Source organism: Protopterus annectens, chromosome 1.part0 (assembly GCF_019279795.1).
Source record: "Protopterus annectens isolate FY-2018-M chromosome 1.part0, PAN1.0, whole genome shotgun sequence".
Taxonomy (NCBI): Eukaryota; Metazoa; Chordata; order Ceratodontiformes; family Protopteridae; genus Protopterus; species Protopterus annectens.
In genome coordinates this window covers 1,851,383,512-1,851,410,713 of record NC_056725.1, presented here as the reverse complement: position 1 = coordinate 1,851,410,713, position 27,202 = coordinate 1,851,383,512, and the positions used below count along the sequence as shown (strand labels likewise).

At 39.4% G+C, this 27,202-nt stretch overlaps 1 protein-coding gene across 1 annotated transcript in view; it reads right to left on the bottom strand.

Annotated features, from left to right (window-relative positions):
• Positions 1 to 27,202, bottom strand: part of FYB1 (FYN binding protein 1) — a 2,052,110-nt gene that overhangs the window by 24,824 nt on the left and 2,000,084 nt on the right. The window contains exons 19-20 of the mRNA XM_044069852.1: positions 24,713 to 24,746; positions 9,998 to 10,032 (exon numbers count right to left, since the gene is read on the bottom strand). Of these exons, the coding sequence (XP_043925787.1) occupies positions 9,998 to 10,032; positions 24,713 to 24,746 (69 nt within the window). The remainder of the gene's footprint in view (positions 1 to 9,997; positions 10,033 to 24,712; positions 24,747 to 27,202) is intronic.

The following is a 27,202-nucleotide window of genomic DNA, read 5'->3' as shown; positions in this document are numbered from 1 at the left end:
TTTGACCACACCATGCCTAAGATAGTTCCAGGTTACAACAAGAGCAAGCTCACATGCTTAAAAGTTGTAACCTTGAACCAGAAAAAAGAAACAGAACAGTTTTCTTTTTGCCAGAACCTGAACTATGCAAGACTGTAAACAGTGGGGATTAGGAAGTTTATTCTTAACCACTGTAGAGTGATCTCAGAGTTGGAATATATAAGTAGCAGGTGATGTGGGAGGTGCAAGGGGCTTACCCCTCTACAAAAACACTGTTTCTTTTGTGTGCTTGTCCAGGTTACAAGATTCAAGCATGTGGGCTTAGTGTGGTGTGTTGCATGCATTTAGGATGTCAAGATGGTAAAGTAGAACTTAAATTATTCTAAATTGATAAACACTATTTTATCTGTCTAGCCAATTGTGCTACAGAAAGGGGTGTTCTCATCCCTACATTTGAGCATGGTTTACCTTTAATAGCCCTCCACTCTAGTTTGAATGTACATAGGTTGCAAACAAATGAAAATAAAATATACAGCTTTTTCATGCAGGCACCCCCAAACACTCACTATTGTGACCGATTAAAAGGTTTCAACTGGATACCAACTCAAAATAGATGTATACTAAAACTTACTTCACCATTATTAAAACTCATCATACTGGGACAATGTCCACCACTAAAATCAAAATTACCAACTATAGACTTTTTTTCCCTTGGACACAATCAAGATTGTGCTATTTCTTTACTTAGACCTCATTTTAAAACAGTTATTGACTTTTGGACCTAGTGCTTTAAATGTCTGTGTAAACATCACATTTTACTGTCACCAGTGTCTAGTCTAAATAAAATGTATTTATAATTAATTCTAAGCTTTCCTGTTGGTTCCAGTGTCTTAATAAGTACTGATCCATTATAGAGACTGACAGTTATCTGGAGCAATTTTTACCTGATCAGGGAAGAGTATTTTTTTCTCAAGGGCAAAGCCTCCCAGGCAATTTACTTTAAATAGCAGGAAGAAGAATTTCCATGAATATATTCAAATGAGTTTGACAGGGGAAAGATTAACTGTGGTTCTCTTTGTGGAAAATTGCTTATTTGCTAATACATGCTGAAAACAAAGATTTTTTTTCTTCAACTGCTACTAGTAAAATATTTGAAGTATAACAATTAAAACCTTGTTACAGTGAATGGGTCATTTATTTAGTAGTCTATTCTTGCATACCCTTCTATGTGTAAAATGTCAAGGATGCTCAAAGCATGAGTATCTAAACAACTCAGTGACATCCAGTGTAAAAATACTAGCAATGCCCCAGACAAACCCACTCTGAAATATACCACTGCATATTTTAAGTTTAAGGGCAACAACTGACTAACAAATCTGGGTTCCAGTAAATTAGGCTGGCAAGAAGTTTTACCAAATAGAGAAGACTGTTCTTTTGGGAGCACTAATTTCTCCAGGATTAAATGATTATTACATGTGACTTTCTTTTTCTTTACTTCACATGACTTTTTTATTTTGAAGTATTGTCGTGCTCATCAACTTGAGGTTATTGTTACAACCAATTTTTATAAAAGTCCCTTGTGTAAGATATAAACTTTTGGATTATATGTAAATTTCAATATTGTATTAAACAATGTATAGCTTTCTCTGTGGCACAGGGTGTAAGAGCAGTGAACTTTCTGGTCACAGTACAGGTGAAACAGGGTTCAAAGCCAGATGATTCTCTTTCTAGGTTGGATTGGCATAATGGTTAAGATCTTTGGCTCATAGACACAAGTTACAGGGTTTCATTCTGACCTCTGGCCATTAGCTAGGCTTAAAGTGGCCTATTAGGGCAGTTAGCCTAGTATTCACCTATGAACCTATTTAGCCTTGTACATGCATAACTTCTTGATATGTTATTTTGAGATAACGTACTTAATTTAGCTTTTGGCATTTAAAATATATTTGATTTGTTCATAGGTTCATAGGTGTGTACTAGGCTAACTGCCCTGGAGTCTATATAAGCCTAGCCCAAGAAGATTCCCTGGTATCATGCCGCCCAAATTAATTCCCAGTGCCCCTGTCAAGCAAGGCCACTGAAGTGATGCCCGGGGTGAACTTCCTATTGCCAACCCACTCATCAAGATTTCTCTTAAAGAGAGCAGGTGAAGTGGTCTGCTTGACGTGATTGGGAAGTTTGTTCCAGAGTATGGGAAGTCTCTGGATTAGGAACCTGTCCCTCCAGCATGTTCTATTTATTGTGGTAATGACGTTAAGGTCCCTGTAGCATGTGGCATGGAGGGATGGGATTTCTTTAGGTGTAGCATATCTAGCAGCTTTGGGTCAGACATGGCTTTGTAGGTCAGGCAGAGATCGCCTCTAAGTAGGCGATAAGGGACAAAGTATAGCTGGAGAATTTTTGAGTCTGTCAGTATAGGGCATGTGTCTAAGGCCTAAGATCCTCTTAGTGAGGTATTTTTGTGGCCTTTCCAACTGTTGTAGGTGTCTAGTGAGATCATACCAAATGGGGCATTGTATTCCATAATAGGTCTAATGAGGGATGAGTAGAGAGGGATTATGACCTCTTTCTTCCTGGATGAGAAACCTTTTGTAATGAGATGTGCCACATAGAAGGACTTTCTGACTACAGTGGCAATGTGGTTATCAAAGGAGAGGTTGCTGTCAACCTGTGTCCCCAGGTCTCTTATTACACCTTCGTTGTTTAGCGGACTATCACCTATGTGGTAGTTCATGGGCACTGAATTTTTCCCAAAGGGAATGACAGTGCACTTTTTGGCATTGAGCTTAAGGCCATGGTTCTGGCACCAGTCATTGGTGTCAGTGAGGCCTTTTTGTAGAATGTCTACATCAGTTGCAGAATCAATAATGGCTCCCAGTTTGCAATCATCTGTGAACTTGGTCAGCCAGAGTCCCTTTGTGTTGGCTTGAACTTCAGAGAAGTAGATGCCAAACAGGAGAGGACCTAGGACCAATCCCTGTGGGACACCACTTGTAACTGGTTGGTAGTTAGATTTGGAGTCTGCTACTTTCACAGTGTGGGCCAGTTGGCAACCCATCTTATTACATAGGGGTTTATGGGTGTACTATTATAATATTGAAAGTCACAATAAAACAGCTACAGTTATCCCACTCCACAAGGGGGGATCCACCTTGGATCCCAGGAACTACCGTCCAATGAGTCTGACGAGCCTGATCTGCAAGGGCATGGAACGCGTTATCATGGAAGTTATGAACAAAGACATTGTCAACCTTCAGACATTGGACCCAACCCAGTTTGGGTTCGTGAAGGGCCAATCTTGTCTCCTGAACCTGACTGACTTCTTTGAATCAGTCTCCAGAGCTGTGGACGAGGGTAAGGCAGTCCACACAGCCTATCTGGACCTCGCCAAGGCCTTCAAAACCATCCCCCACTCTGGAATCATAGATAAACTTACTAAGCTGGGCATAAATCCCTACGTCACTCGATGGGTTGCCAACTGGCTTACTGACAGAACCCAGACTGTAAAAGTAGCTAACTCCAAATCCAGCTCGACAAGTGACAAGTGGAGTACCTCAGGGTTCAGTCCTGGGACCGCTCTTGTTTGGCATCTACTTCTCTGAAGTACAGGCCAACACTAAGGGACTCTGGCTAACAAAGTTTGCAGATGACTGCAAACTGGGAACCATTATTGAATCCCCAAATGATGTGGATATTCTACAAAAGGGCCTTACAGAAACAGATGCTTGGTGCCTGAGCCATGGGCTCATGCTTAATGCCAAGAAATGTATAGTTATACCCTTTGGGAAAAATCGTGTACCCATGAATTACCACATAGGTGACAGTACACTAAACACTGAAAGTGGGATGAGAGACTTAGGGACACAGGTGGACAGTGGTCTCACCTTCGATAACCACATTGCCACAACACTCAGGATATCCTCCTATGTGCCACACCTCATCACTAAGGGCTTTTCATCCAGAAAAAAGGTTATTGTCCCACTGTACTCATCCCTCATTAGACCCATTATAGAGTACAATGACCTGTTTGGTATGTACCTCACAATGCATCTGCATCTGCTGGAAAGGCCACAGAAATACCTCGCTAAATGAATCACAAGCCAAAAGCAGATGCCCTATGATGACAGTCTAAAAATACTCCAGCTATACTCTGTGGCATATTGTCTACTTAGAGGCAATCTCTGCTTAACATACAAGGCCATGTCAAACCCTGAGTTGTTGGACATGCTCCACTTAAAGAAATCCCAATTTCTCAGAGCCACATGCTCCAGAGATCTAAACCTTGTCATCATAATGAACAAAACATGCTGGAGGGATAGGTTCCTGACCCAGAGACTCCCCATACTCTGGAATAGACTGCCCATACATGTCAAGCAGAGTGCCTCCTTGGCCCTCTTCAAAAGGAACCTTGACGATTGGATGGGAGAGAGGCAATTCCCCCCGGGGATCACATCAGTCACCCTGCTAGACAGGGGTCCAAGGAAGTAAATATTGTGGGAAGAAATATCCAGGGAATTGTTATGGCTAGGCTTGTATAGGCCCTAGGGCAGTTAGCTTAGTGCCAACCTATAAATCTATGAACAGGTACTAATCTGTGAACTAGAAGACTGAAAGTACACTTTCCTGAATGGTTCTAACATCGAAAATCAGCTGTTAATGTCGAAAATGTCGAATATGACATTTTACGGCAATTAACAGCAACGCCACCCTTGCCATAACTACCTAACTACTACAGCTAACATATTGTTTATGCAGAGGGGCAAGCCCCCTGCACCTCCCCACACCCCCCAACTATATAGTCCAACTCCGAGATTGTACTACAGTGAGAAAAGGGATGTGTTTCCCTAACCACACTGTACCATGACCCTTGTATATCCCTTCGAACGGTCATATTTACAAATGCACAGTACATTCACAAATATATCATTTGATTATGTAGCTTGCACACACATGAACTATTAGGACATCTGTAGTTTGAATAGTTCATAGGCGTACAATGCTATGTCAGGATTTTAATAGTAAACCGATTTATGCCTAGTTTAGTGAGTCTATCTATGATTCCTGAGTGAGGGATGGTGTCGAAGACCTTGGCAAGATCTAGGTAGGCTGTGTGAACTACCTTGCCCTCCTCCATGGTTCTGGTGACAGACTCGAAGAAGTCTATCAGGTTGAGCAGGCATGATCTACCTTTCACAAACCCATACTGCATGGGGTCCAGAGTTTGGAGATTCCCTATGTCCTTATTTATAAGGTCCATGATGATGCGCTCCATAGCCTTACATATCAGACTCATCAGGCTAATGGGGCGGTAGTCACAGGGTTTGTAGTTGCTCCTTCTTTGTGGAGTGGGATGACCATAGCAGTTTGCCATTCGGTAGGAACAAAGCCTGAAATGAGGCTGTGATTGAACAGGGTACTCAGGTGTGTTGCCAGTTCACTTTGTAATTCACGTAGAACACAGCCAGGGATATTATCAGGTCCTATGGAAGCTTGGCTTTAGACAGTGCAGTTTTTTACCTGTATAGCCATGATAATAGGGACTTGGCATTCCTCAGGTATTGTGATAGGTCTTTTAGGGGGTGAAAAGGGGGTAAAGTTCACACTGAACCTGTGAGCCAATATGTTGACAATATCAGTTGATTCTGTACATGTATTACCATTGTGCTGTAACTCAGAGCAGATCTGAGTATTGCCGTGTAGATTCTTGACATAACTATAGAATGCCTTGTAGTTGTCTTTAGAATCTGCAGCAATTTTGTTTTCATAGCTAGCTTTAGAGATTTGATGATGGATCTCAGTTTTTTGCCGAGGCTAACAAAGGAGTTTTTCCAGTCTTGGGACTTCACCCTTTTCTGCAACAGTCTTTTCCTTCTGTTGTAGAGTTTTTTATGATGGGGAACCACCAGATTGGCTTCCCTTTTTTTGGAGGAGAATGCCTTGGTTCTGTTTGGCATGGTCTGTTCCATGCACTTGTGTATGTGCTCATACAGTGCATTGGTATATGATTCAGCAGTCGTGCACCTATTTTCCATTTGCACAAGTGTCATGAAATTAGCCACCTCTGTTTTTAGAAGTCCAAAATTGGCTTTGGAGAAGTTTTTACGGTGGTTTCCTTTAGAGGGGGTGAGGGTGGGATGTGGATATCCATAGTGATTAGCTTGTGGTCAGATCTGACTAGGGAGGAGTTGATTAATGGTGTAGAGCAACGGTCACCCATGTTAGTAATGACCAGTTCAAGGATGTTTCTGCCCCTAGTGGGGGTAAGAATGAGTTAGTCCAGGGGATTGGAATTAATAAATTCCAGAAAACTTTGAGCAAGTGTGTTGGTACATGAGTAATTTTGTAATTTACCCAGTTAATGGAGGGGTAGTTAAAGTCCCCCAGTATAAGGGTATTGGGTTGAGTTGTTAAACATTTTTTTAATTCTTTAAATATTTTATTATGTTGCTCTCAGAATGCTATTTAAACTAAGTTCATTAAAACATTTATTAAATTATCAGATAAGATATAGGCACATATACATTAATAAAAAAGAACAAAAAACACAATTATGTTGTTTCCAGTTACAAATATTATGCATAAGATATATTTTCTTTCCCAACATCACATAAGTTGCTGAATTGCTGCCTTCCCTTAATCCTCATTCCTCCTCCTGAACATTATTCTGTATGTATTATTCCCACAAATTCCAATTATTTCTATGTAATTGGATCCTTCCCTTTTGTAAAGATCTCTCTTCCAGTTCTTTAATCACTTTTCCAATAGTCAACACTTCTAATACAGTGACTTTGATTTCCATATTCTAGTCTTGCTTTTTTTGGCAGTCAACAATATTAAACTTAATAAGGACATACTACATCTAGACAATTCAGATTTGGTGTCCTAGCTCAAAAAATCATTTCCTTAGTTACAGCCATTTGCTTTCCCAACATTTTTGACAGAGTGCTGTGTAGAGAATTTTTAAAATTTTCCAATTCATTTACACTCCCAAAAACATGCTCCCAGTTACCTGTTTCTTCCCCATCATACCTCCAACATTTGCTATCTACTGGAAGAAAAAATCTTTGAAGTAACCATGGGTGTAAAATACCTATGCAAGCACTTCCAAGCAAAATGATAAACCTTCAGAACTTTGTTGCACATCTGGGAACCATACATATGTCCTCCCATTATTTTCACGTAAATTGCTTTTCCAGTCTCTCTTCCCAGTCTTTTGTAACCTGCTCTGATTGATTCTTATAGTTATTCAATTTTATCTCAAAATAACATATCAAGAAGTTATGCATGTACAAGCTTAAATAGGTTCATAGGTGAATACTAGGCTAACTGCCCTGATGGGCAATTTTAAGCCTAGCTAATGGCCAGAGGTCAGAATGAAACCCTGTAACTACTAAATATCCCTTTGTAACCGCAGCTTCTATTGTAGATTTGACTAAAAGCTCTACCAGAGCAAATTTTTCACTTAGGACTCCCTTTCACTTTGCCTGTACTGAGCTATCAGTCCTTGGTAAGGAAGGCAGTCCCTGACCAGCAATCCAGATTTCTTCTTGGCCTCGTCACATTTCCCTCTCTAGTTATTTGCTCACATTACCCTTGTTCCTTTGCTAGTTTTCTCTAGTTAATTACAGCTGCCTCCTGCCTATTTTCTGTAACACTATTTGCAGTTATCCCTATTGGAAGAATCTCCTTTCTGCATTCCCATGTTGGTTTAGTTCTTAGAATACTTTCTGAAACTTTATGTATATAAATTGAATAAAATACTCTGTATGGTTGTTATTACTCCCCTAAATCTCGCTCTCTCCTTATTTCTTGAACTTGCCACTGCTTCATCATCCTCTATTTCCATTTTGAATTATAACCTTCTGCTTGTATTATGTATATGAGCTTTGATTGTGTAGCTCTTAATATCCATTTAAATCAGGTAATCCTAAACCACCTTGTCCTATTGGAAAGATCAACTTCTCCCACTTAACTCTTCCCTTCTTCCCCTCCTAGATAAATTCATTTATCTCTTTATTAATTATTGTCCACAGTTTCTCCTCTGGTTGATAAAAATATGACTGACCTATACATAAAACTAAAGGCACTAAAAACATTTATATTGCTCGTATCTTACTATAACCCAAAGTACACAATAAACATAGTCACCGTAGGAAAATATATTTATTGAACTGTTATAGTACTTTTCTTCCTCATTTCATTAGGACTTCTTCAGAAACATTTAAAAAGCACAAAACAAGCTGTCTGTAAATCACTCAAGTCACATGATTACTTAAGCAATACAATTATGAATCCTGACCTTTAAAACTAATTGGTGCAGATTATAAACAGAGACTAGAATTCCCTCAGTCCTATTTTTTCTCTGTTCAGACCATTGGTCCCACTTTAGACTGCCTGTTCTTGAGGTTTCAAAATACCATTGTTAATGCCCATTACCAATTGCTGTAACCGTTATACCAACAGTGATAAATCATCCACTGTATTGGGAGTGACATCTTCTGTAGTTCCATTTGGAATTCCATTTGATTGGAATACATCTTGCAAATACATGCTACAGGGTCCAAAATTATCAAAAACCTTCAAAGAGTTCTCCAACACGTCTCTAAGAAAATAACCAAAACCTGAAGTGCACACGGAACAATGTCAAGCAAGAAAAAATATTTATTGAACTTTTTTAGCACCATTGTCCTCATTCCATTAGGACGTCTTCAGAAACATCTGAAAAACACACAGAAGCTGTCGATATGTCACTCAGGTTACATGATTAATTAAGTAATACAGTTGTAAATCCTAAGCTTAAAACCTAAATTGTAAAAGATTATATAGTCTAACAACAGTTTGAAAGGCAATTTATTAATGCATTTAATAAATCTATCAATATTTGTATTTTGTATTCTGTTTTTCCACCCTTTTATTACGTTGAATTGATACAGTCCATATTTTTTCTTCTAAATTACTGGAAGCCATCTATTCTACTAAACCTGAAGCTTGAACTACTTTTTGCTGAACAGCTGCAGGATTCTTCCCAGCTAGTGTTGAATGTTTTTTTTTATCAATCAAAATATATTTATTATGAAATTCAGTAAATAAGGTTTCAAGAACTCAGTTCAGGGAAGTGAAAATATCTTGTCCTGGTGGCCTGGACATTTGTACTTGAAGGACAGGCCATTTGTGAAACTGACAAAATGATGTTGACACTGATGGCAGTAACAGGCTGAGGACATTTCATTTTATTACAACAGCCAGAGCATGGACAGATGCTTTAGACAGGCCTTCCAGTGTGGGCATATGGAAAACAATGACAGAATGTGAGCACAATAGCTTCAGTGGTGTGACTATACCATATTCCATGAGTAAACACCAGCACTACCTCACATTCTTTTCTTCCGTAGTATCCCACGATATGAGATATCAGCATCACCAATATTCTAAAGCAGTTTAATGCTATTACAGCATAAAACTGTACTTAATAATCAGATTAGCTTTTATGGCTATAACTTTGTTGGTTTTCCACTTTTTTGTTTAGTTATTGCAAAGCAGCCCTTGAAGAGTGGTAAGAATGACTGCTTTCGCATGCCATCTGTTTTTAACTTAGGAATTACTTGGTGCTCAAAGAATGTGTCTGCTGTAAGGACCGTTAACAAATGGGGTTAGGACTAAACTGCATTACAAGTTTGTCAATGATGAGGCAAACTTTGTGCATATTAATGACATCAAGCCACTAACATGATCTGTGTGCATTCAGGGTACATTTACTCAGTGTAACATAAAACAGTGACCATCCTATTTATCATTATTTAGATCAAAGTCATGTTTTACTGGAGAGTCAGGCAGTTACAGAACCTCTTGGCTGTCACGAGTGAGAAGCTTGCTGCAGAAGGGTAATGTCTGAGTATGTATTAAATACATGTGCATATATATATTGCAAGCCATAATAAACCTGTAGTTAATTGCTGGTCTTAAGCACGTACAGGATTTATTATTTAAATGCATTTAAAAACAAAGAAAGATGACATACCTTCTGCAACGTCATCATAAATTTCTCCGGAATCTCTGTAAATTACAAAGGAGAGATCAGTTTAATTTAGTGCTTATAAAATAAAGGATTTACTATCAGAGATGGATTTCTTTGAAGTAAAATGCTGTTTTGGCATAATTTTAACAACAAACTGTGAAAAGTGGTTCATTTTACAATATTTAAATCAATTGAACTTGTGCAGACCAAATAATTCTACACTAAAGTTCTGTGCCTGAGTGCAATATGATAGTACAGTCACATGACATAAGAACAATAAGCATGTCTCTTAAACCAAACTCCTTCATAGCATGGTAGCAGGCTATGTATGCTTTGCTGGATATTATAGTGGCCTAACGTATATAAATAGGGCTTTCCATTCTTACACATATGAACTAACATAACTTCATAAGATACTGGTAGATTGGATATGTGATGGTATCCCAACAATACTATCAATCCATCCATCCAGCCATCCATCCAGCATCCCTTTTCCCATTCTTTCTGCACATCAGGTCGGGGTGTCACTTCAACAGTGAAAGTCACCTAGAACCAGAGTTTACACTACCGGGTGGCTACCCCTTCTGCAATAATTCTGCCACACCACATACTCGCAAGCACACTCACACCTATGGCCAGTGTAGGAAAGTCCAATCCACCTACTGCATGTCTATTTGGAATGTGTAAGGAAACTGGAGCACCTGGAGTAAACCCATGCGAACACAAGGAGGACATTCAGACTCCACACAGAAGGCACTCCAGCCAATAATTGAACTGGGAACCTCTTGCTGTGAGGTGACCCTGCTATCCACAGGGCCACCCTATCTGATTAACAAATATGTCTTTATATGATAGACAAGGCATCAGGGCTAACCTCACATTATTTTCTTGACTGATTAACTGAACAAAGTACTCAACAGACATGCTATGCAACATCCACTGTGGTGCAATTAATTCAGTTTTAGTTAAGAACCCACCAGCCAGATTGGTGACTTAGAACAGCATGTTGAATTTTTTGCCAAAAGGTATGTCAGAGCACCCTGATACTGCACAAAGTTCATCATGGGCCATGCCATGACATACAGGTTGTGGTATAATGGCATGGAAAGGGTGGTGGGAATTAAATAAATAATTAAACATAAATGCATATGCATGTATATTTGCTACACACATGCACACACACACACACGCACATACACACACACACGCACATACACACACACACGCACACACACACACACACACACACGCACACACACACACACACACACACACACACACACACACACACACACACACACACACACACACACCTATAAACACATATATGCGTGTCAGTGTGTGTTTTTGTGTGTGCACACTTGTCAGTCTGTGTGTGGATATGTACGTGTGTTGACACTTGTTTGTGAAATCAAACAGGAGAAAAGTATAGGCAAGAAAGCAGAAAGTAAAGCTGATCAGACTAGATAAATACAATGATGGAAGAAGAAAAGTGAGATGAGTGATGGAGAGTGACACCCTATGTATGAGGGGTATGGTGAGCAGCATGTTTCCTACTATATAACCTTCTGTCAAAAGAAATTGATAAAGGGATGTAATAAAAATGTTCATGTGAGGCTGAATATAGATATTTTTATTTATCATCAGTACATCATTGGTAACATTAAATGTGTATCACCAACCTATCCATCCATCATACTTCACACCATCTCAGCTTTCAGATTCATGGCAGGAGACCATCAAAAATCATAGCAGAGGGTCCAAAATCAGAGTACATAAAATTTCCATATGAATAAATGTTCCCTCTTGGGGAAGGGACCTGACCTATAAAATTAAGACTCTTATGGTGCTGTAGATCTACATTTACATAGTACAGTAATTTCTACATCTTATATAGTGGTCATTATTCATAAGTTTATAGGGAAGTACTAGGCCATTTCAAGCCTAGTTAAAAAACCCTATTTAGAATTTCCATCTGGCCTCAATGAGGCCAAGAAAAGAGAAAGAGAATTAGAGGCTGCCCATCCAATTATCTAGGTTTACCTTGCAGGTGGGCAAGAGTGCTATTCTACTTGACATGTAGTAGAAGTTTGTTCCAGAGGTGAGGGATATGTTGGGATAAGAATCTGTCACACTAGTGTGTCCTATTTATCTGCTGTGGAAGGTTTAGTTCCTTTAATCGAGTATTTGATATACCATTAGTCATGCGAAGGAGTAGCAGGATCAAATAGGGTTGGATCTTTCATGGCTCAAAAGGTTAGATATAGATCTCCATGGATGGGTCTGTAAGAAATGGAGTACAAAGAAAGGGCTGCCAGTCTCTCCCAATAACTAAGATTTTTGAGGCTGTTGATCTTTTTATTTATGAATATCTGAGGTCACTCAAGGTATATTATATTCAGTAATGGGTCTGATAAGATATGAGTAAAGGGGACTTAAGACTTCTGTGGATTTAGTGCAGATGCCTTTGAAAATTAAATAGATCAGATAAAAGATTTTCTGAACTACTGAGGAGGCATGATGGTCAAATGATAAAGAATTAAAAACAAGAGTACATAGATATCTTAAAACAGTGTCTGATTGGAGGGGAGCATGTCCTATACAGTAAGTGAAACTATTTTGTTTACCAAAATGAACTATGCTACATTTTTTACATTGGAGCAATTATGAATCAGTTGAAGATCCAATAAAAATACCCAATTTACAGTCACCTGTAAACTTAGTTAACCACAGGCCAGAAGTGCTGGCCTGAAAGTCTGAGAAATAAATGCCAAGTATGAGAAAGCCCAAAACTGAGCCCTGTGAAATACCACTGGTATCTGTTTTGCTTTCAGAAGTGGCACTTGCTACTCTAACCACATGGATTCTGTCAGACAACTGGTTAGCACAATATAAGGATTTATATTAAGATTTACAAGTCTCTCAATAATGCTTACAGAGGGAATCGTGTCATACGTCTTGGCCAGGTCTGTTTAGGCTGTATGCACTGCATATTTACTATCTACTGCTTCAAATACTTTTTAAAAGGAATTAATGAGATTTAATAGGCAGAATTTTCCTTTTATAAAGCCAAATTGATGAGGGCCAAGGTTAAGAGATTTTCAATGACCAGATTAGTAAAGTCTGAGATAATGCGCCCCATAGCTTTACATATGAGGCTAATGGGTCTATAGTTACTAGGGTCTGTTGTGTGTAATGGCATTACAGCAGCTGTTTCCCAGGCTTCAGGAATATAACCAGTGGAGTGGATTAGATTAAAGAGTTTACGTAGGGCTCAGACAGGCAATATTTGACACTGATAATCAGGCAGCCTTGTATTTTGTCAGGACCCACGGATGAAGTGTTCTTAGTTTATGAAGGGGCTGGGAGAATTTGTTCCGTAGTAATTAAAGGAGGTGGCTGGGATTGTGGAACCTGTGGGATAGCTATAATTGTGGGTGGAGTAACATTTTCTTTGAATTTGTTAGCTAGGTTATTAGCTATTTCCTTTGAGTAAGAGAGTATAATATTATTGTGGATTAGTTACAAACACTGAGTGCTAGTCTTTAACTTCCTGACATACTTAAAAAAAGATTTGCAGTTATTTTTGGTTTTAGTGTTCATATACAGCTTTGAGCTTACTAATGGTTCTCTTAAGCTCTTTGCTAGTTTGCTTAAGTGAGCTCTTAAGGTAGGTAGAATGAGACCTCTTATAAGCATTATGCAGTTTCCTCCTGATGTTATATAATTTATTTCGGCCCCACATTAATTTCCTATTGCACTGAGATCAGCCCAGGGTATTTCCTTATTTGCAATTACCACCACTAGGTGCATATTGTATATTATTTGTCTTGCTGTGATACAGTTACCAGTTCTCAAAACACCATATAGAGCCTATGACACCACTTGTTAGCTACTTCATTTATATCCATTAGACAGTTGTTTTACTTTTACATAACTATTCCTAAATGCCCCTAAATTCCTCCGCTAGCATTATGCCACCATCCCCATTTTTGGTGGGGATTCCAAGATGAATAAATGCTGAGGAGTACTAATTTTGTTGATTACATCTATGCTCTGTCAATCCGTGGTGGTGGTGCTGCAGTAGCGTTGTCGCCTCACAGCAAGACATTATCCCGTTCGATTCTCAGCTAGAGCGTCTACTGTGGAGACATGCGTAGATGGGCGTACCTTCGTTGAAGGTTGTGCATTAGGGTCGGCAACTCAGCATGTAAAAATCAACTGCCAATCATTAGCGGACCGGAGTTCCGCTGTGGTGACCCCTAACTGGGAAAAGCCAAAAGACACAACAACATCTATCCTCTGTCATGTGAGTTTAGGATAGAAAATGCACTATGCACAATTCTGGTCTTTATGTGCAGCATACATGTGTTTTTGTGCTGTCTGACCTCTATAATTGCTTTATCGGAAAGTGATTCTCCTGGTCTCCACATGAAGGAACTTCCAAAGCACTGTCCCCTTCATATCTCTCCCCTGATAAGAGCGACCTGGCATTGTCTGGTTATTTCTAATTTCAGTGAGAGGTGGCTCTGATGCCAGGCAAAACAGATGAACCCAGGTAATTACTGGTACAATCAGGGCTAAAAGATCTGTGTCACTGTCATCTAATAACATTGGTTGCATCCTTGATATGAGCACATTAATACATCAAAAAAGAAGTGAAGAGGTAGAGTAACACTCTTCTATTTAAGTTATGTCTGTGCTGCTCATATTATGCATGCCAGTGGGAGGGCTTTCCTTTGTAGAGAAATGAGCAACTCCACTGACACAGGCTCCTAGTATGGATGAATGTTCATAGTGCAAGAACCTCTTGAATGGGTATTCATAGGTTCATAGGTAGGTACTAGGCTATTGGCCCTAAGACCTATATAAGCCTAGCCAAGCAGTACCCTGGCTTTCACCACCCAAGAAAATTATTTTCCTGTGCCCCTGTCGAGCAGAGCCACAGAAGTGATCCCTGGGGTGAATTTTCTATCTCCCATCCAATCATCAAGATTTTTCTTGAAGAGTGCTAATGAGGAGTTTTGTTTGATAGAGGTAGGTAGTTTGTTCCAGAGTATGGGAAGTCTCTGGGACAGGAATCTATCATTCCAGCATGTTCTGTTTATTGTGATGACAAGGTTTAGGTCCCTAGAGCGTGCAGCTCGGAGGGATTTCTTTAAGTGGAGCATGTCCAACAGCTCTGAGTTTGACATAGCTTTGTATGTTAGGCAGAGATCGCCTCTGAGTAGGCGATATGCGACGGAGTAAAGCTAGAGTTTTTTGAGACGGTCTACCTAGGGCATCTGTTTGAGGCTGGTAATCCTCTTTGTGAGGTATTTCTGCGGCCTTTCCAGTTGTTGTAGATGTCTCGTGAGGAACATACCAAAAGAAGTGTTGTACTCTATAATGGATCTAATGAGTGACAAGTAGAGGGGAACAATGACCTCTTTTTTCCTGGATGAGAAACCTTTTGTTTTGAGGTGTGCCATGTAGAAGGATTTCCTGACTACTGTGGCGATGTGATTATCAAAGGAGAGACTACTGTCCACCTGTGTTCCAAGGTCTCTTATGACACTTTTGGTGTTAAGTAGACTACCGCCTATGTGGTAGTTCATGGGTACAGAGTTTTTACCAAAAGAGATAACAATGCACTTTTTGGCTTTGACACCAGGATGTCTGCATCGTTAGGAGTTTTGATTATGGCTCCTAGTTTGCAGTCATCTGTGAACTTTGTTAGCCAAAGACCTTCTGTGTTAGCCTGTACTTCAGAGAAGTAGATACCAAACAGGAGAGGACCCAGGACTGAACCCTGTGGTACTCCACTTGTCACTGGTCTGAAGTTGGATTTACAGTCTGCTACTTTCACAGTGTGGGTTCTGTCAGTGAGCCAGTTGGCAACCCATCTTGTGACATAGGGATTTATACTTAGTTTAGTGTGTTTATCTATAATTCCACAGTGGGGGATGGTGTTGAAAGCCTTAGGGAGATCTAGATAGGCTGTGTGAGCCACCTTACCCTCATCTATGGCTTTGGTGACCGCTTCAAAGAAGTCTATCAGGTTTAGGAGACATGATCTGCCTTTTACAAGCCCGAATTGGGTAGGGTCCAGATTTTGGAGATTACCAGTGTCATTGTTTATAAGTTCCATTATGATACAGTCCATAGCCATGCAGACCAGGCTCATCAGGCTAATTGGATGGTAGTTCTCGGGGTCCGTGGTGGCTCACCCTTTGTGGAGTGGGATAACCATTGCTGTGCGCCATTCTGTGGGCACAAAGCCTGAGGTGAGGCTATGATTGAACATGGTACTTAGGTGGAGTGCCAGCTTGTTTTGTAGTTTGTGTAGAACACAGCCTGGGATGTTGTCAATTCCCCTGGATGCTGTGTTCTTGGCTTTGGAGAGTGCGTGTTTTTACATGTGCAGCTGTGATTACAGGAATATTGCATTCTTCCAGTATAGAGATGGGCCCTTTAGGGGGTGAGAGAGGGGTAAAGTTAGCACTGAACTTATTTGCCAGGATGTTGGCAATATCACTTGGTTCTGTATATTTAGTGCCATTGTGCTGTAACTCAGAGCAGATCTGAGTGCTGCCATTGAGATTCTTGACATAGCTATAGAATGCTTTGTGGTTGTCTTTAGAATCAGTGATGATTTTGTTTTCGTAACTAGCTTTGGAGGATTTTATGAGGGATTTCAGCTTCTTATTGAGGAGAGGGTTGTCTGTGTACATGAGTTCCTCCTATCATGAGATTTTACTTTTTTTTGCAACAGTTTCTTTCTTCTGTTGTAGAGTTTTTTTTATGGCAGGGGACAACCAGATTGGCTTCCATTTTTTAGAGGATAGCATCTTGGTTCTGTTAGGGATTGCATGATCCATGCACTCGTGTAAGTGCTTATACTGTGCATTTGTATAGGATTCAGCAGTCATACCTCTATTGTCCATCAGCATGGGTGTCGTGAAGTCTGCCACTTCTGTCTTAAGAAGTGTGAAGTTGGCTTTGGAGAAATTTTTTACGGTGGTTTCCTAATGGGGGTGGGGGTGGAATGTGGATGTCTAGGGTGATTAGCTTGTGGTCGGATCTGACCAATGAGGAATTGACCTCTGGTGTGGAACACTGGTTGCCCATGTTGGTAATGACCAGGTCTAGGATATTGCTGCCCCTGGTGGGGGTGTGGATAAGTTGATCCAAAGCATTGGAATTTATGAATTCCAGAAAACGTTGAGCACAAGAGTTGGTACATGAGTAGTTTTCGGTGGGGTAGTTGAAATCGCTCATTATTAGGGTGTTAGGTTGTACCCTAATATTTTCCAGTGTATCAAGAAATGAGGAGTGGGAATCCTGGAGCATGGTGGGGGATCTGTAGCAAGCTACAATTTGGATTGTGGTCTTGCCCAGAGTTAGTTGCACTTGGATAATCTCAGATGCATTATGCTGAGCAACTAACCTGGAGGTGTGGATATCCTTAAAGAATATGGGCACGCCTCCTCCTTTAGTGTCTCAGTCCAGGTTAGGTGGCCGAAAGGTGTGGCATGAATTATAGCCTGGTAATGCAGGGTTGCTCTCTGGAGCCTTGAACCAGGTCTCTGTCACTGTACAGATTCGATGTTCTCCATTTTAAGGAGTGCCTCGAGTGAGTGCATTTTGAGGCTTAGACTTCTAGCACTGAGTAGCATTACCCTCGGATTTTGCTTGCTTGTAACTGTTACGGTGGTGAATTTGTCATTTGAACCTTGCCTAAAATAAGGCACTATAGGGGTGGCAAGAGCCTTAGCCAGTATCCATAATCCCAAGGGCGACAGGTGCAGGCCACCTCTGGCAAAGCATCGTGGTTTGTTGATCATGTCATCCCAGGCAGACAGATACTGGATCCCCTTAGAATGACACCAGAAGCTTAGTCAATTGTTGAAGTCAGTAATTTTGTCCTTGTACTGTGGTATCATTCTGGGTGATGGCAGGATGCGACTCAGAGCTATGGTCATACCTGCCTGGGCTACAAGAACAGACAACTCCTTCATGTCTCTTTTCATGTAGTCCAGGGAGGTACGTCTCAGGTCATTCACACCAACATGGACAATGACAGAGTCATATTTGTACTTGTTGTGGAGTGACCTGAGTGCGTGCATTATGTGGTGGATCCTGGCACCCGACAGGCTGCTGACAGCAACTTTCTCCTTCTTTAGCCTGGTGAGTGGAACATCAGTGTGCCTGACTATAGAGTCACCTATGACTAGAGTGTTGGGTACGTTGTTATGCCTTATGGGCTGTGGTTGAGTGGCACACTGAGATTGTGGGCTATGTGCCATTTGGGTTGTGTTGGGGGGGGGTGGAGGTTGCTTGCGTTTCTGCTTTGGAGGTCCCTGTTGCTTGGGTAGATTTTTATTGAGAGCCTCCGCGAATGTAGGTGTGTGTTTTGTGTTTCTATGTGTGCATTTTGGTGGTGTTGGTTTTGTGGGACTATGTGATGAGTGTGGTGCGGCGCAAGTGTTTACCTTCTCCTCTTGACTGTCTAGTCCAGTCTTGGGTGAAGAGAGCTTTGCTTTCAGTTTGGCTATATAAGTGCATCTCTCACAGGTTGTTGTGTTGGGTGGTAGTAGGAGAGGGTTGTCTGTGTACATGAGGCAATTGCTGCATTGCCCCAAGAGGCCCATATTCATCAGGTAGACAGGAGAAAACACCGGTAGCAGACCTTTAGACATGCCTGGATAGGTGCTTATTTATTAAGTACTAAAACTGTTTTCCTCTAGACAAGTGAGGAAAGTTGAGTGCTGTAGTAATTTGTAGCATATTTAGTGCTTACAGTGAGTTCTGAACAAGTGCTGAGCTCAAAGAAACAGATTTGAGTGTTGAAACTAATAAACTGGCTAGTTGTAGAAACAAAATTAAGCTAGAAGGCTTCCCTCCAACACATAAAGTCTTGGGGGCTCAGAAGCTTACAAACAGTACTGGATACAGCAAATCTGTATCTGGACTAGATGACTTACAGGAAAGGCAGGAAACAAGCTTAGAAATGTATTTATTTATTTTTTTTGTAAAGTAGAAAGGGGAAAGAAGGAGCAGAAACTAAGTGGGTTGGCCTTCTCAAATGTTCTCCCTTGATTAGGTAGAATGAGGTAATTACACTAGACTGGGAGGAGTGTCCCAGATCAAATATACAGTAGGGGCGGGCAACTGCAAAGCCACCAAGTATAAGAACAGGATACCAGTAGGGACGGAGGCTGGGACACAAAAATCAGAACAAACAAACCCAACCAGATGCTTAACAATTGTAGACAGTTTCTAGTTAATACTTCACACACAGTGAAACTAGCTAGAAAGGTATGCAGCAGACAATAAAGTGCTATAAATAACTCATAACAATAAGCAAAAAAATAGGATATTTAATGTTATATAACACAGATCAGTTTGCTCAGTGCCCTTCCTCTGATTAGCTCAGTGTAAAATGGCAGAAACACTCACAAGTTAACTTCTTAAGTAACAAAGTTGAAACCTGAAACAACTTTAAAAAAAAGCTCTAAAGAACCAATGAGGTGCTTACTCCAAGCCGTAGTCCAGGTAACCCCAATCAGCCAATGACCATAAACAATTCACTCTCACTGAAATGCTATACTGGCTTTGGCTAAACTAAGATGGCCTGGAACATGTGCTCAGACACACAGCATCTACCAATAAACTAGGCCCGAAACACAAGCCTGAATATGGACAATGCTACAACTACTCACACTACTTCGGTAGAAAAAACTGCAGAAATGTTTAAACAGATAAATGAGCAAGGAGACTCTAGAGAATGCTTTTAACTGCAAATAAGTTATATGATACACTCCTTGGCAGGAAATCAGAACAAACAAACCCAACCAGATGCTTAACAATTGTAGAAACTTTCTAGTTAATACCTCACACACAGTGAAACTAGCTAGAAAAGTATGCAGCAGACAATAAAGTGCTACAAATAACTCGTAAAAATAAGCAAAAAAAACAGGATATTTAATGTTATATAACACAGATCAGTGTATGGCTTGAAGATACTTCTTTCAGTAGGCCATATTCCTTTCAGTTGTTTTACTTTATTCTTTCTGTAGATATTTTAATATACATTTACTTAACTACCCACTAGGAGGCAAAACAATCTAGACCTTGTCCTTACCAATGTAGCCCACTCACTAAATGTGCCATATCCATAGTATCCTCGACTATGGTTAAATCTGACCATAAACTAGTGACCTTTTCTTTTAAAGTCTCAACTCTCCCATAAACAAATCCAAATGTAAGGACTTCAGAACAAACGTATTCAAACTCTATTATGAGCTCCCAAAATTAACTTGCAGTATCACCAGACCTCATGCATCTACAGCTGCTACTATGTAACAGTTATTCTCCCAGCTGGGAAAGTGCTTAGATCTGGCAGTCCCAACTAGAACCAAAATGTTGGGAAATTCAAAAATAAACCATCTTGGTGATCCACCAGTATAAGTAAGCTCTATAACAAAAAAGGAAACACTTTGAAAATCCTGTAATTAACCTAAATATGCTCACATTATTGACTTTATCAAGGGGAATAGCAAAAAAATAAATAAATAAATAAAGCTTCTATCAGAAGAGCAAAGCAAAACATGAACAGGGAGTAGCATCTAAAGTCAAGAACAATTACAAGTCCTTCTTTAATTATATGAGAATATTAAGAAAAAATACCCACCAGTCTTCTGAACTAATCCAACAGGTTATCACCTTACTCAAACCAAAAGGACATAGCAAATATTCTTGCAGCTAAGTTTAGTGCAAAGTTTACCCAGGAAAGAGTCATTGAAATTCACAAATCTCTGAAACCATGGTACCACCTCAGATCTTAAATGAACATGTCTTAACTGTGCTCTGAAAATCAAAAATATTTCAGTGGGACCAGACAGCATACCAGAATGCCTAATAAATAGTGCCAAACACATTCTCATTGAGCCCCTCCTAAATTTGTCTAACCTAAATTTATCCACAGGGTACATCCCAGATGTGTGGAGAACTGTCACACCAAGACAGCAGAAACTAAGTTTAAATAAGCTTTATAACAAAAGACCTGTTGCAATCTAGAAGATCATGGAGCACATCATATCAAACTTTATAAACTGTGTTATCAAAACTATCATAAATGTAGACCCTCACCGCTTTGGTTTTGACAAAGTGAGATTACACCTACTTAACTAAGTAAACCTCTTCAAGAAGGTCACAAGGGCTGTGGATAGTAGTCACTCTGTTCATACAACCTGTCTGGATCTGGACAAGGCACTTTAACTAAGTGTAGACCTAGACAGTTTAAAGTGGATAGCTAATTTGATAAAAGATAGAACCCAGATGGTTAAAGTAGGATATACTACCTCAAAAAGAAATAAAGAAGGTAGGTAGTGGTGTACCACAGGGATTAGTGATAGGACCCCTCCTGACTGTTGCTGGTACCCCTCTTAATCGTCATATACTTCTCTGATCTTCAAGCAGTAAATCAAGATCTACATCTAACAGAGTCAGATAGTTACTACAATGTGGGTATTATTGTTTGACCATTCCTTAATAAAGGGCCACTAAAGCAAGGACTAATCCTTACTAACAAATGTCATACTGAAAAAAGGATAACATTAAATGCAAAAAAGTGCAGTATTATTGCATTTGGCAAAGCACTCTCATTCCTTACTTACAGTAAGCTAGTACCCCACCATCAAGTGACAGAAAATCCAGGATCTTAGCACTTTGGTCAGCAGGTCCCTCTCTTTTGACTACCATGTAGGCTAGAATTAGTAGTAAGTGTCCTGTTTAGCACAACTAATATCTAAAGGCATCTCATACCAGTTAAAAGAAGTTATCATACCCAGTACTTTGTTCTAATTAGACCTGTTATAGAGTACAGTGCCCCGTTTTGTTCATCCATATCCAAACACATTGCATGGCTAGAAAGGTCACCGAATTTCCTAACCAAAAAGATTACTGGTCTGAAAACCTTTAGCTACCAAGACAGATTTAAAATTACATCTCTATACTTGGTCCATTATTGATTCTTATGTAGAGCTCTAGAACTTGCATGCTGTTCTATTAAGGATCCAAATCTCCTTTATCTCTTACACCTATAGAAGACAAAGTGCTCCACTAAAACTAGTTCTAAGGATCTGAATCTCCACCAAGATATAAAAAAATATGCTGAAGAGAGATGTATTACACAGCATTTACCCCATTTTTGGGATGAACTGCTCTTACATGTTAAACAGAGTGACACCTTTGCATAATTCAAGACAAACCCTGAAGACTGGATATGGATCCGCAAATTCATTCTGGGTCTGACCTGCTTTTCTCTTCTAGAAGCAGGTGGTACATCATGAGAGTGGGTGTCAGAAAGGCTCATATGGCCTGATGACTTACTTGCCTTGTACTTCCTATGATGCTGTGATACTATATGTATTCACTTACTTCAGTACCAAGAGCTGCAATCCTTTTTGAAAGGTAGCCTTTAGTATTCAGTTATTGAATGATTCTATTACAATACAGGCATACCGTTTTGTCAAGTGAGAAACATGGATTAAATTACTGAACTTAACTCTCACAAGGTGCATTTTTTCAGTGTGCAAAATAAGCAAATTGTTTCAGCTCTAGGCACCTACTGTAGTAATCTAGTGTCCATTCTGAAGGAACTCTTACGTTATCCCTGGAGCATTAATTCACAGTTTATTAAAATTCTGTTCTAAATAGATGTGGAATATTTTTTTGAACATTTTCCTCTTTGAAAATATTTTTGTTGCAGGATAATTTGCTTGAATTTCTTAAAGGCTGTGATATATGTATTAAACAAACTACAAGGTTTGCCTGAACCTTATAAAATACACATTTTGTTTTCTTTGATAAAAAGTTTTTAACCACATTTGCAAATCCTTTAGTATAAAGGTGTCTGGAGGAGCTATGCTTGATAGTGAAATACTAGAGATTGACACTCATTTGTGTCACTAGTGTGAGACTGGTTGGCTTTACCCTGGAATTTCAAACTGCTGATGTACTGGAGATTTCCCTTTTCCACATAATAGTGGAAATCTGGAGCTGGAAAATATTTGTGTATATGTATCAGCATGTTGCGGTGCACCCTTTCATATCAGAGGGTGCAGGAAGGCAACCCCCTGCAAAAATGCTTTTGTTTTGTAATTTATTTTTAAATTCTGAATACTATTTGCAGTTGGAAGCTTTCTTTCATTTGTGATTGCTGTTGTATGAAGTGATCACAAATGAGTCAAAATGTTGTTTGGGAGTCAGGCTTTGGTCTTGCTTCTTAAGTTTGATGCTTATTGATTTCTCTGCTTTAAGATAGCATGATCAACCATCCTAAAAGAGAGATGGACAGGTATCTATACCCTTAGGTGACACATTGTCATGTTTCCTGTTATTCTGTTCACTGACTTATCCCTGCTGTTTATTTTCAAGCACCACTTAGTAAGTTGTAGCATCGTGCAGACAGCTTGAAGATGTGTCAAACATCTGCTCTTGCAATCAATGAAAACAGGTGTATTACACAGTCAGTTAGCATGCTCCCTGTTCTTTGGTTAACTTATGTCTTCAATGTGGCTGTTACACATTGGGCTGATATGGTAATTCTGTATGCTGGTGAGAGCCTCTCCTCTGCAGTGCTTTAACTACTACATTAATATTACTGATTTTATCATCCCATTACTCCTGCTTCCATCCTAGAGATTAATAGGGTTACTCAAAGTATGGTGACGACTCTTACTCATAGATTACTATAATACTACATTTGGAGGGCAATCTTCTGTCAAGCCAACCTCTCCATTTTGGTCCTTGCTAATATGTTCCTAGGCTGATTCTAACTTATAGATTATGATGGTGAACTGCAGTGCTGGAGATATGGCAGTGACTCAAAAGACCAGAAGGGATAAACATATCAAGACTTTAATTATGAGAGAGAATGCAGAGGTCTGTATTGATGTTGAGGATGGAGCTATTTAATCTTCTCTGTTAATATGCTTTCAGAGGAAATGAAAGAGAATTACTCTTAAATAGGTAGTATTGCTCAAGCCCCCAGGAGATGGCACTATGACGACGATGCTATTACTGCTGAGTCTGCAGCGTGTGCTGACATTAGTGGTGAGAACATTCCTTCTGTAATACCTTAACTGCTGCATTGATAATTTCATGATCCCTCTACTCCTGCTTCTATTGTAGATGTTGACAGTTAATCAAAGTCTGAGACTGAAAATCATACTGGTGGAGGTAGTGTGGTATAAAGATATTTCCTTGATAGTGAGACTTCTAGGTATCTTCAGAAATATCAACTAAAATGTGTGCATTTAACAGATACCTTTAGTACCTTTAGAAAACAGATATACGGAATTTATATAAAGATTAAGGATCAGTGATGCTGTGTATAGAACTTGATAACCATGTGCTTTTACAATAAATATACACCTTACTGATATTTAATAAGCAATGATGGTCATAATTCACACAATATGTTGTTTGTAAATGACACCTTATCATGCTGTCTTTCTCCAGGTTACATTTTTAAACTAATCAAAGAACAATTTATTGCATCAGATTGCATGATCTGACTGAATGACTGAAATGCAAAAGGTAAGTATGAAAATCATCAGATACAAAAATGGCAGGTAACAACACACTAGGACTCTATGCCGTTCTTAGTAGTATGCATGGTCTGTACAAGCTGTTTATTTTCTCAGATGTACCAACAAGCTCTATACTTACTCTGTCACTAAGTGATTTCTCTGGACATATCCATCTGTTCAACAGAAAATACAAAGTGTTAAAACATATTTATAAAAAATTCAGCTCTCAGGCTCATCAAATAACATATTTTTTAGTAAAAACTTAATTTCTTTGTATGTATAATGTTTTATCATGAAACAAGACATCTGCTAATTGTATTAAGGCATATTAAAGATAAACATTCACACAATTTATTTGGCTTCTTAAACTGATTATAATCTTGGATAGGATACCATGTTGTAACTCTAGTCTCCACATTTATTTAAAGAACTATGGTAGGTCTGTAGACCTACTGATATCAGTGGTCCATTTTTTATGGCTGAGCTGAATTTAGTGACAGTGATTGTTTAGAGCAAGTGCAACAAAGACCGAATATAGTATCACAAGCAGAACTGTAAGTAAAGGTAAGAGATATTACTGACTTAACCACCGGTATATTCAGGTAATAGCAGTTGTATATGTAAATGTCACTAACATGATATGAAGATCATCTCAAAAGTAATTAATGATTAGATTGAGGAATGCATGTCCATCTAGCCATTAGTCTAAATATGTTACTGGTTCTGTACAAGTTCATCGACTAAAATCTAATGTATCACTTCTTAGTTCTAGTGGCATGAATCATAGATGTACAGTGACCATTGACATGGGATACAGTATTTTTAAGATGTTATTGGCTGATATGGCAACAGCTCATGAATGAACTTCCTTGGGTTCGTATAAAATAAACACGACTTGAAATGCATATAAATGTCTAAAAAGATCACAAATTAGTGATGATACAATATGTCTGAGGTAAAATCTTAAAGAAAGTATCATGGTTGACAGCCTGGCTGTTATGGGTCAGGAGGTCAAAGCCCAGTCTGTGACTCAGATGACTTGTGTTTGATTAGCAGAACAGGGACTGCAGGTGGCAGCAACAGAGATTGAAAGTGAGTGTCCAGTTCTGACTCAATAAGGAAAGAGTGGTGATTTGGCTTGCTGTGTTGGCAACATCTCCAGTAATGTAGGTGTATCACATGCAGCAATAAGCCTAGCGAACCCACTCAGTTCAGTGGAGAGCCATTTAGGCAGGATCATTGGTATGTGTTGTATCATGCATTTGCTTCCCGAACTGTGGCAACTGTGAGCTCACAACATGGAAGGGCCTGGGATGTCCTCAGAATTGGCAGACTAACCTATTTTCTTAACACATGACACTGTCTTTAAAGGAGAACACATGGGCTGATTAGGCTCCCTAGTCAGCAGTCAAATAGGATCCATGCTAGCATACCAGCATACCACACATTAAAGGGTGACAGGTATTATAATCAAAAGCCGATGTTACAGCCTACGGTCAAAGTAATACATGCATGACTAAAGGAGAAGCTTGAAGGAGAAACAGACAAAGTGCGGTTGACTGCTATATGAAAATGTGGATTCATCATGACATAATCTAACTCTGCTTATTACTTGCACTTTTTCAAACATTTGGTGTTATACTGAGTAGTAGTTTTGTCATAACAAACTAGGGTAGGAATCAGAAAGGACTTACACAGTGTGTAAGTGAGTTGCACAGATGTAATGCTGATTTACACAGGACGGGTGCTGACAAAATGTACCTCTCCACACAGAGAGAGGCATAGTACTTGCCTGACTATGCATGCAGATGACTGTGAATAATATGCATGAGCGAGAGAGGTGTCATGACTAATGGGTGATGCCTGCTTGATTGAAACAGGTAACACATCAACATGCATGATAGAGGCTGGCTAAAATGACAACTTGATTCACTGAATTCTATGCTGTTAGCTGTAGTAGATTAGGAGGATATGCTGTTGAAGGCATTGTTAGGCATGCTGTGTGAAAAGTTAGTACTACTTAGCAGAACAGGCACTATAGTGGCCAGTGAGGGAGACTGATTACATTGGTATGTATGCTAATGTCTGAGGTTTTAAGGTTTGTTATTATGCCCTATTGCCAGTTTATTAAGGGTCAGGTGCTATAACATTGTAAAATACATGCTCTTAGTGTTAGCATATAACATTTTTGGAGACGTTACTGCAGAATGTTTTTTTTTTTCTTTTTTTTTCTACTTGCGTAGACCTCTGTTGATATATGTACCCCTACATAGTGAATGCGGTGATCTCTGACTGTATGCTAAGTGTGTTTTTAAATTAGTTACAACACCTCACCCTCATACATATTATTCTTTTGATGGAGAAAACATTAATTGATGTTATGGCATTGTTTTCAGTCATGCTTTGTTAAATCAGACCATAATTTAGTGACCTCTTCCTTTAAAACTTGTGGAACTTCCCTTATACATAGCTCTGTATTTAGGGACTTCTCAAAACCTAACTTTCTTCTGTTAATGGATAACCTAAATAAATTCTGCTGTAATCCTCTTCAAAATGATTCCTTTGCTAAAGCTGCTACCTATGCCTCTGACATCCACCCTCACATAAATAGTTGTATTGATAAGGCAGT